This window comes from Diaporthe amygdali (genome assembly GCF_026229845.1).
Source record: "Diaporthe amygdali strain CAA958 chromosome Unknown NODE_87_length_12751_cov_64_424807, whole genome shotgun sequence".
Lineage (NCBI taxonomy): Eukaryota > Fungi > Ascomycota > Sordariomycetes > Diaporthales > Diaporthaceae > Diaporthe > Diaporthe amygdali.
This window is the reverse complement of record NW_026517107.1, coordinates 2,478-12,751: the sequence shown is the minus strand read 5'-3', so window position 1 is coordinate 12,751 and position 10,274 is coordinate 2,478. Positions and strand designations below refer to the sequence as shown.

At 51.8% G+C, this 10,274-nt stretch overlaps 6 protein-coding genes across 6 annotated transcripts; 1 reads left to right on the top strand and 5 right to left on the bottom strand.

Moving 5' to 3' along the window:
- Positions 1–1,403: 1,403 nt before the first annotated feature.
- Positions 1,404–1,847, bottom strand: J7T55_004262 (uncharacterized protein; the record flags this gene model as incomplete). The annotated part of the gene is made up of 1 exon (XM_053136289.1): positions 1,404–1,847. The coding sequence occupies one exon, from the start codon at positions 1,845–1,847 to the stop codon at positions 1,404–1,406; it is 444 nt and encodes a 147-aa protein (XP_052986128.1).
- A 1,570-nt stretch (positions 1,848–3,417) lies between these two features.
- On the bottom strand, positions 3,418–3,994 carry J7T55_004261 (uncharacterized protein; the record flags this gene model as incomplete). The annotated part of the gene is made up of 3 exons (XM_053136288.1): positions 3,418–3,446; positions 3,648–3,743; positions 3,787–3,994. 3 exons carry the CDS (start codon positions 3,992–3,994, stop codon positions 3,418–3,420), a joined length of 333 nt encoding a protein of 110 aa, XP_052986127.1.
- Positions 3,995–4,740: 746 nt separating this feature from the next.
- J7T55_004260 (uncharacterized protein) lies at positions 4,741–5,550 on the bottom strand (the record flags this gene model as incomplete). Its single annotated transcript, XM_053136287.1, has 3 exons — positions 4,741–5,157; positions 5,222–5,345; positions 5,402–5,550. 3 exons carry the CDS (start codon positions 5,548–5,550, stop codon positions 4,741–4,743), a joined length of 690 nt encoding a protein of 229 aa, XP_052986126.1.
- Positions 5,551–6,453: 903 nt separating this feature from the next.
- On the bottom strand, positions 6,454–7,430 carry J7T55_004259 (uncharacterized protein; the record flags this gene model as incomplete). The annotated part of the gene is made up of 2 exons (XM_053136286.1): positions 6,454–6,969; positions 7,194–7,430. 2 exons carry the CDS (start codon positions 7,428–7,430, stop codon positions 6,454–6,456), a joined length of 753 nt encoding a protein of 250 aa, XP_052986125.1.
- Positions 7,431–7,503: 73 nt separating this feature from the next.
- J7T55_004258 (uncharacterized protein) lies at positions 7,504–8,270 on the top strand (the record flags this gene model as incomplete). The annotated part of the gene is made up of 3 exons (XM_053136285.1): positions 7,504–7,667; positions 7,867–8,109; positions 8,216–8,270. 3 exons carry the CDS (start codon positions 7,504–7,506, stop codon positions 8,268–8,270), a joined length of 462 nt encoding a protein of 153 aa, XP_052986124.1.
- Positions 8,271–8,715: 445 nt separating this feature from the next.
- On the bottom strand, positions 8,716–10,054 carry J7T55_004257 (uncharacterized protein; the record flags this gene model as incomplete). The annotated part of the gene is made up of 3 exons (XM_053136283.1): positions 8,716–9,003; positions 9,559–9,670; positions 9,735–10,054. The coding sequence occupies 3 exons, from the start codon at positions 10,052–10,054 to the stop codon at positions 8,716–8,718; spliced, it is 720 nt and encodes a 239-aa protein (XP_052986123.1).
- Positions 10,055–10,274: the final 220 nt, after the last annotated feature.

Genomic DNA, 10,274 nt, shown 5'->3' with positions numbered 1-10,274 from the left:
GATAGAACAACGATGAGCTAATGCCCATAACTAGACAATTCGCACTCTGACGAAGATATAGGCCTCATCAAGAAGGGGGTAGACCTCTATCCTGCGGGTCTCGAAGAACTACAGGGGAAAAGCGCCTTGGGGGACCCCGCGTTCGCGCCAGGTCCGGGGGCAAGAGACCTGGCACACCGTATTTTTCTTTCTGTTCCCACGGAGGGGCCGGGGCCTTGCCTCCCCCTGACCAGGTTGACTTCTGTGCCACATTTCTTTGACCAGAACTCATGGACGGTCCTGGATCTTGACTCATGATGGCGTCTCCTTCCTCGACAGGAAGATTGCCTGCAACTAGCTTGTCCTCCACCCAGACAGAGGGCAACTTTCCGTCGAGGAACGAGGTGGCAATGCCAGGAATAGCGCGATTTCCGGGCACGTCGTAAGTGTGTGTATCAGGTCCAGTCTCATCTGTCGAAAGGCTTCCTGCACTATAGCCAGCTGGTTCGGCAGTGCCACCTCGTTCTGATATAATGCACAAACGACATAGGTGCTCGAGGCAGGGAAATTGTTGTGAGATCGGTAATAATGGTAAAGGTCCTTCACTTGACCCATCATCTTCCGGGCGTTTTCGTCACCTGCACATGGATCTAAGTCCGACTTCGACTGCGTCGACGCCGGCGGTAGCGACGGCTCCAATGGCAAAGGCGGGATATGAGCGAGAATAGCGCCGGATGGCGGATCAATCCTAGTCCTGATGAATTCATGGACGCCATGCGACCATGCAGTCAACAACGTACACACGCGGGCCAGCCCGCGGGCCCCTCCAATAGTAAACTCCGAGCCCAATCAACTCTGGTCACTCAAATGTGCTAAAAGGGGTCTGAGCAATGTAATGTTGAGAATGATTTAGTGCACGCCTGTTTGACGAGGCTTCTAGATGTTGTAAGTGTACCCCGTTATCCATTCATCGACTCGTTGGGGTGCGCAACATGCCTTGCCCCTAGATGGGATCTTAAATCGCGCTCGAGGAACGGGTCTTGGTCTATTAGGGGAGCCATATCTTCCGCTCTAGTTGATCCCAACACCACCCGCTGGGACCAGGATGTTGCGGAGCGACAGCTTTGTCGGTACATTGACTGCTTGGGCAGGGTCGCATCAGCAAGAAAGAGGCGCGGGAAGTGTGGACTGCGCCCTCCATCCTGCATCACACACTTGATCGTGGAGTACGCTAGCATTCGTCGCATGTGCGCTGCTCAATTTGGCAATACCCCTCCCTACCAGGCTATTCTCCCATGGTGTCCAAGAGTGTGCAAAGACATGGAAAGCCTCCCCGATATAAGAGCATGGCGAGCCACGAGGGCGATTCATCACAGACATAAGATCTCGGGAAGCAAGTGTGGATTTCTTCGAATTGACGTTCCCTACGACGTCTTTGTTGTGCGTGGGTTCATGAATATGGGCACCTTGCCGCCTGAGTGATCAATAAAGAAAGGCGGTTCACTCCCCTTGCCAGACAACCTGTGAACTTCCCAGACCTCGTCGTTGACCTTTTTCTGTATGCCCTCGGAAGCCGTTTGCACAACTTCCTTCTTGCTCAACCATACCGCAATGACAGGTAGATTCCCGTGGCCTGGGAGATGGGCCTCCTGGGAGCTGTAGGTGTCGTGCAGAATATCAAAAACGATGTGAGTCCTCGAGCCCCATCTCTCCTCCACCAGCAGTCTCGGAACGCCCCACTGGGTAATGATGTTCTCCTTCTTGATCAGCTCCACCGCAATCCGAACAGCCTCTTCGGCCGACTCGCAAACTTGAGGCCAATGACTACTCTTTGCAGAGACACTCAGGAAAACTCGTCTTGCGGCCATTAGGTAGGTACTCGCGGAGTTGATCCACTTCCTGTGCACAAAGCTAATTCACAAAATAATGTGTTAAGAGTGGGTGATGTAGCGGAGGAATAAAATGGGAAAGCGAATTGGCTAAGGCAGGCTCAGGTAGGGACGTCATGGTTGGGAGGGGCCCGATGCTTATGTAAGTGTCTATTGAGGCTCTGATGGGCCCGCCAAAACTACCATACAGGGCGCATATTACGCCTCCCCGTCAAGACATGCACCCACTGCAAAAAGGGCGGGGAGTTCAGCAGTATTAACTTGAATCCAGCAAACTCAATTTCAAAGTCAACTTTCAGGAGTCACGCTCAAGTGACAAAGTACCAGTTGACATCAAATTACCTAGGTATTTTCAAGGACAGAATTTCTGTAGCTGTAGGCTTGCAGTGTGAGTGAATTACTCTACCAAGACCCCCCCTGCCTCTGTCATGGGTTGCCAGAATGGTCACTGGCTAGGGTAACCGGGATCTCAAGACAAGGGGCAACTAGGTAGGTATACAGGGGCGACAGAAACGCCCACAGATATCACAATCCATGAGTGAAAGACACAAAAATGCATAAAAATGCACAGAAATACCGAGAGATGTCACCCTCCATCATGAGGGCCAGGGGCACAGAAATACACAGAAATGCACAAGAATGCCCAAGGATGTCACCCTCCATTAGGCCACCCTCCTTCATGGGGTAGGGGCACAGAAATACACAAAAATACACAGAAATGCACAAGAATGCCCAAAGATGCCCAAGGATGTCACCCTCCACATGAGGGCATCATCCATCATAAGGGCAGGGGCACAGAAATGCACAGAAATGCACAGAAATGCACAGAAATGCACAGAAATGCACAGAAATGCACAGAAATGTCCAAAGATGTCACATAGGCATGGAGACATAGAAGCACCCTGCGTCATCGGCTTTGGACGACAGAATAGTGGCAATCCTTGCATTAACCTCTCAGACCAACATCACAAATGGATCACACAACAAGAACTCTTTTTGGAATGTAATAACCACACATGACAGGGTGATCCATGTTGTAGCAAGCTACTGACTGATTGGACACAGAACAGAGAAGACACAGAGTGCTCTAATTAGCCATGTGAATTGTGTCATGGACTGCTTGATCATGAGGGAGAGTCAAGGAGAAGGGAGAGAAGAAATCAGGAAAGTGTGCATGGATAATTACTCATCATTACAAGAGCTTTCGCGTCACAGGCGTCACAGGCTTCTCAACATTGACACACGCACGAGCAATCAGAAATGCCAAACGATCTAATTTGATAACGTACTAACACCATCAATCTCCCTCACTTCAATACACACTCCTCTCTGTATATTCTCTTCAAACTCTGCAAATATTGACTCGCAAAAACAAGTAAGATACATGTAGAATTCCGTAGCTTCGTATACACCTGAGCAGTGTTCTTTGGACTTGCCCTTTTGGAAGGATCACGTTCAAGTTAGTCGGACCCTGTCGTTGCTCCTGGGTAAGTGCGAACAGATTGCTATAAAGGATGTTTCAAGGTGGTATTGGAGGAGTTTGCATCGTTTAGATGCCCTTCTGTCTCCATGTGGGGACTAGCGACGTCAATATGTAATAGTCATAAGAATGTGGGATGAGATTTACCTGGATAGTCAGATTCCAGAAAAAGCTCTACAATTCGTGTTGTGTTGCTCCCTAAAGCAAATGTATCGGCCTCCACAAGCATATTCGCAGTAGTTGATTCGGGAACTAGCAAGGTCAGTGAAGAAAATAACAAGATGAGCCACAGTACTGACCCTGGGAGTTCTCAATGTCTGAGTCTAATTCAAGTTCCTTGTCCGGCTCATGTGCATCGGCCTCCACAAGCATATTTGCAGTAGTTGATACGGGAACTGGCAATGTTAGTAAAGAAAAAAGAAATGCCATAGTACTTACCCTGGGAGTCCTCGGAGTCAGATACGATTTCCTCGTCCGTGTCGGCCCGGGGCGTTGGTCGCTGGCTTGTCTCGTCAGTCAGACCCAGCGGCGAGCATCGGCTTGAGTTTTCGCTCAGATCCGACGACTGGCTTGAGCATGATTGGGGTCCTTGGGCCGGGGATAAGCTTCTCTCCGGATCGAAGTTTTCCAGAGGAAGCAGCCTCATTTTGAATTCTGGCCTTTCGGGCCTGTGATCTGGCGGAGGGGAAGCAAAGGTCACACAGAGGACAGAAATAAAATGATTGCTGAGAGCACATGGTCCTCGACGGAGCATCGCTCTATATGCTGTCGCTTGTGCGGCAGCGGGGAGGCGCTCCGTATCAATAAGCTGGGGCCTGCACGCACTGACTGTACCCACATTTATTTCGTGACTTTGGAACTCACGAACAGACCGCGTCGTACGACACTTGGCATGCTGCTGTGCTTGGGTCGTTTGTCAAGAAGTATCACCATGATTGGTTGAGGGAACGCGCCAAGTGTGCACAGTGCATATCGTGTGGGAGAAGTCAGAGGTACGAACACTGCGCATTCTAACAGGGGTGTCGCGTTTTGTGTTGCCTCCAATGTGTGAGACGAGATCTCAGACTTCGGCAAGCACACTCGACCAGTGCCCAACGTCGCACGACTCCTGATCATCCGCAGTATCTGAACCCTGACCGACCACTTAGAACAATGTGGCTGGTTATCAGCAATGGAGCCCCGCAATAGCAAGCGAATAGATGGGGAGGTTGGGGGTGGGGAACAGGTCAGGGCACGAGTGCGGGTCAACGCCTGATCAGTCCTCGTGGTCACTGGTGGGCAGATGCGAGGACGCGAATGCGTAAGGGACGCCTCAGAAAAGACAGTCATATGCTCACAGCTGTGTTGAATTGGTAGAAGCTCCGCAGTCCAGCCCAGCACCGGTCACCATCTTCATTCCCCAGCTGACCGGCCACACTGTTCCTCCTGGTCGACGCTTGAACGCCGAGTAGCAAAAAGCTCCGACGGTGGATCGACCGCCACCTTTGCGATCTGATTGATGCTTGAGATCGGTCCATAAATGCGGATACCATCCGAAGTCTCCTCAAATGCTGTATCCACCGGAATGTTTGGCCGAGACCCTAAGCTCTGTGGGGCTTCTGTTGAGGCGAAAGGCAAGGGCTCCTCTGAGCAGAACTGCGTTATCTCCTGCTGAGAGCCAATTCCACCGCGTTGATAATCTGAAGCGGGCCGTTTGGTCTGTGAACGGACTTGTGCTGCACTACCGTACGTTATGTCGCCTTCTGACCGAGATCTGGTTCGCGACCGCTTGATCTCGCGTGTAGCATTCAAAGTGTCGACTGCCCCTCGCTTTTGCAAACTTAGATCTCCACCGACGACTGGCGCTACGTCCTCGGGCTGCAGGGTCTCTTACCTTCCTCCGGGATTCTGCGTCCTTCGCGACTGCCAAACCCCGGTCGAGCCCATTCATCAGCTCCTTAACAGTCGTCGCATGACGGCGAGTCTCAGTTACCATTGTTTGAACGCGCTGTTCAAGTCTGCAGCCCACGTTCTTGGTCAAAAATTGTCGGACCTTCTGAAAGCAACAGCTTACTCCATACTGGGTGTTGGTTGTTCGTTTAGCGCGCGCAGGCCAGTCAAGACGCCGGACAAAGCGGTGTTGAGTGCCTTGTAATCACGGGCAAAGGACTTGAGAAATAGTACCCGTGGATCGGCAGTGAGCGGTGTTGATGAGCTGTCCATGGTTTGTAGACAAGATCGAATGCGTCGGCGACCTACTTATGGGGATCAGGCTGCGGCGCAACTTTGGTCAATTGGTTGAGATCGGCTGTTCGTGGTTCACTCGTGCCTCATCTGCGTTGCCCCCTTCCAATGCATAAGTTCTGTGTCCTAGATGAATGCCTGTGCGGCCGATGTTACATGGACAAGGTCGATCATCGGGAAAGATACATTTATTTCTGGTAGGGTCTGCTGCTGTGGCTCACTGGTCGAATCCTTTCACACTTGCCAACAGGCCGACTCGCTCGCTGGGAGCGGCTGCTTGGAATGTCACGGAACCCTTTTTGCAGAGGACACGAGCAGACACGAGATGGTTCAATTCTTTCCTCATTCTTTCCTCACGATCACTCGGCCATGAGCCAACGCGCATCCGCAGTCATTAGAGCTGCTCACGTGCTTGTGAAGCTGGGGCGCAACAATGTGGCTGTGAAGCGCCATACTCGCGCCGGCAGGCTCTCAACGTGGAATTCGTCGCTCAAGCACTGCCTAGGCTATCGCATGGTTGCCAATCTGCATTGCAGGTTATGAGTGTTCAATTGGACGCCCACAGTATTTCCAGCGGAGACCTTATTATTGATCCCTTTGATGACGATGTTTCATTCATCAGAGGATAGACAAGCCGGCGGTCCACGGCGCAGGAATGGAGGCGTTTGGCTTATGTAAGCAGTGATTGAGGCGCACATGGCATCTACCTTCTACATACTACAAGGCTGTGAGGAGCCTCTTGATGGGGAGCGGGCTTGTGTCATATCCCAATAGAAACACTGCTCCAGGGTTTTCCGTCGGGTATAAGGGTTGGTCTCTGCTATTTAGATACAATCTACATCCACATGTGTTAGAGAGGGCTCGTCCAATTTTGTCCTGTCTTCATCGGGTAGTCCAATTTCTTCGGTTTGGGGGAGGGGACAGGGCCGTTATCCCACTGCCTTCATCGTGCTGCAAATTGATTCCCGAAAACAACAAAGTCAGCGAATCCATAGACTCCATGCCCTCGTCATGCGACTGTTCGGTGGACGCGTCTGAAAACAACGTGCCGGATGAATCCTGGTCCTCGTCACGCGGCTCCTCGATCGGAGTCGCAGGTGGCGTCAAGGGGAACTTCCTGTCACCCTGCAAATCGATATCCCGAATCAAAAAATCCAGCAAGGCCATGCCTTCGTCATGCGTCTGTTCGTTTAATGTGTCTGAAAACAACGCGCTGGATGTATCCAGGTGTTCGCCCTGCGCCTCCTCACTGGTGGCTGCAGATGGCGGCAAGAGGATCCAACTCTCGTTATACTGTGAATTGCCCTCTGACAGGCACTCCATGGCTTCGTCATACAGCTGCTCGATTGGCACGTCTGAAATCGTGCCCGATGAATCCATGTCGTCGTCACACAGCTCCTCGTTGGCGGTGGCAGGAGGCGACGAGAATTACGCGTTCTCGTCACTTGCAAAATTGAATTGTTGCGGTGATAATCTTCATAACGTTGGTCAACTTAAAGGTATTGAATATGTTGCCTGGCTGTGTGTCTTCTCTGGGTAAATAGATGGGGCGCGAGGAGCTCAACATGAGTTTCAATAGGACCTAGAGGTCTTATATCTTGCCCAAATTGACAAGCTCTAACCCGCGATGGGTCTTGGCCGGCTGATTCCTCAATCGTTTCCGTCAACGACCTGATGAGTTCGCTGAGCTCCTCCTGTTGCGTTCTACACCCTGCCTCGGTCCACCGCCTGCTCTGACGACCCGTCTCGTTGCTTTTTCTGTCTTTCAAAGAGAGGAAGAATTGTAAGACTTCAGGGGGGGCATCCGTCAGATCTTCCTCGTCGACATATACGCCTCTCTCGGCAAGCTTGAAATGCATTTCAATCTAGCAGATGAATACCACGACGACTGAGGAAGAAAATGAAAGTGCACAATCGTAGCGAACGACAGAAATGCGGTCGGGATGTGGATCCCCTGGGCGATACGCTAGTTCGGTTACATTGCAGCCCAACGAGAGACAGGCGACAAATGACAAGCGCCGAAAACACGAGTACAGGATTCCGAATCATTTTAGTGAAGGATATCCCCAAGTGCACGGGCCAAGAATTACCCATGGGTAATTCTTGGTCCGTGCTCATCTTGCAAGGATGTAAAATCCCCGGGGCCGTCACCCCGACCCACATGTCGCGTGCCGTGCGGGGCTGGGAAAGGCGAGTCTTTCGGGCAGGTTGACAGAAAATTTCCCTCACACCTATACCCAGACCGGGCCAGATACTTTTCAAACAACTGCAGGTTCATCTCCGTTGAATGCCTAGGATCATGACACCAGCCGCCATCAGATTCAGGCTCATCTTCCGTGTGCCGCTATCTGGGGCCGAGGCATGCAAGAAGGCCATCTTTGCGGCGGGGGCAGGTCGCTATCCCGGCCCAGGTCAATATACCGAATGCTGCTTTTCCAGCACCGGAACTGGCCAATTCCGCCCGGGAGACACGGCGAACCCCCATATCGGTTCGGTGGGCAAGATTGAGGAGGTGTCTGAGATGCGAATCGAAACCGTGTGCGTTGGGGAGGATGTTGCTAGGAAGGCGGTTGAGGCGCTGAAGGAGCGAGTCTTATCTCTATTTTTATTTGGTTCGCTCTGGTGTCACTAACGGTGTTCATAGAGCTCACCCATACGAAGAGCCGGCTTACGAGGTGATCAAGCTGGAGGACTTTTGAAGCGGTAGACCTCAAGGACTTGATCATCGTCCCATGTGCTAGCTCGGTTTACTGTTTGGAAGATCACGAAATCATGGATTTGGTGGCAAGCGGACCATGAATTCCAACACTCGTTTACTCAGGAGCTATTTAACATGTGTTTGCTTCCAACCTCTCTCGTATTTGTATAAAAGAACGATTATCATTGTCTTGGTCGATTCTCGCGCATGGCATCGTCCGCGAGCCTGGAGTTGATCTTTACTATAACATAGAGAGACAACACCGCATGAAAAGTGATGACAATAGCAATACAACCAGCTTTGGCAGTCATAGCCACCGTTTCCCGCACGCTATAAGGCTGGAAGTACGTGAGACTTAGGCCCCCAACGAACACAGCATATGCTGTAAGGCCGAACCTGGCCTGCAACTCCTTCGGCACCTCTCCTATATAGCTTTAGTATCATACTCATTTCTGCGAGCTGTTGGTTTGCTTGCGTCGGTGAGCTTTCAGTATGTCGTACTGTGCTTGGGTGATCTTCTTGGCCTGCAACAGGTCCCCCAAAGTCTTCGAGCCGACGACCCAGGCATCTCCTTCCTCCGTGTTAGTCGGGTTCCGGCGCAGAACCTCGAGAAGGAAATCTTGAACGTCGCATAGTGCGTCGATTATTGCGTCCATGGTGCTACGAGGTTTTGAGTAAAGTTGTGAGAGAATCAAGAAGAGGATAGAATTGATGGAGATGATGGGGTTGAGGAGCTGTTGCAGATGAGGTCAAATGCTTCGTCGACCTCTTTATGGACTTCGGGCTGCGGCGCAGCAGTCGAGACCGGGACAGTTCGCGGTTATGGGACAGCATCGACGCATGCCTCGTCTGCGCTGGTGCCCCTTTCCCATGCATAAGCGTGGCTCTAGATAAGTGGACATGCGGCCTATGCTACATGGACAAGGTCGTGAATCGATCAGGCAATGTACTCTTCGTTTCGTCCGGCAGGGTCGTCTGTAGGAAGCTTGCCAACCAAGGCAACTCCTCTTGGAGCGGCTTACCTGACGTGTCATGAAAGCATGAAGGGTGGTATTACACAGTACATTAGCAGACGTGAGATGACCATCCGAACGCTCGTTTATTCAGGTGTCGATATTTGCTATGATAATCTCCAGTGTAGCGGGCAGGAATTAAGAAGTCCGACTCGGGCGACAGGAACTATTCTCGTCACCGTTGCCCACCCGCGAATTGGGTAACCAGAGATCATACACCACGAAAAGCCTCAAAGCGATTGGCTTGCATGATTGTGGTACTGCGCTGCTGCTCACTACGACACCTTGTAATCCATCCCCGGACCTCGAATTCCGTAGAAGTTCCTTGAGTCTAGCGTGTGGAATGTAGAGGGCATACAGCTTGTCCCCTCTAGCACACCCGCGTAGGCTGTCCGGAACATTGCCTGACCCCTTCGTCAGCATCGTAGCATTCTATATGATTGCTGATTTACTTGCGTGGGTGGGCAGTCAGAGCCTGTTTGTCAAGTTCAGTGATGGAGGCCTGCTGTTTCAGCTCGTGTATTTCTTCTGAATCAATGAGAGGCGGATGTTCAGGGCGCTCTGCGTTGTCCTGGTTCTCTCTGAAACCTTCGTGAAGAATTTCCGCACGGCTGCTCGGTTCCTCAAGGTCCCTGTCAAGGCAAGGCAAGCCAGAATGTCCAGGGCGCCCCGCGTTGGTGCGTCCTTCGGTGAGAGCTTCATGATCTTCTTCAAGGATGTCCATGATGTCGAGATGTCTAAATTCAAGAAGCGAGAGCTTGACGGACGACATTGCTGAGGTCTACTGCCTTTTCAAGGTACGGCATCGACCACCTCGTGCAACACAGTGATGGGCATTGGGCGCGGCGCAACAGTGAGATCGGGCTCCTGGGGCGATCCGGACGTGGCGGTTTGCAGGGCAGCACCGTGAACCCGTGCCGTATCTGCGCTGGCGCTCATCTCTCGTGCATAAGTCACACCTTGACGGCCACTGCCCTGCTGCTGCATGCAAG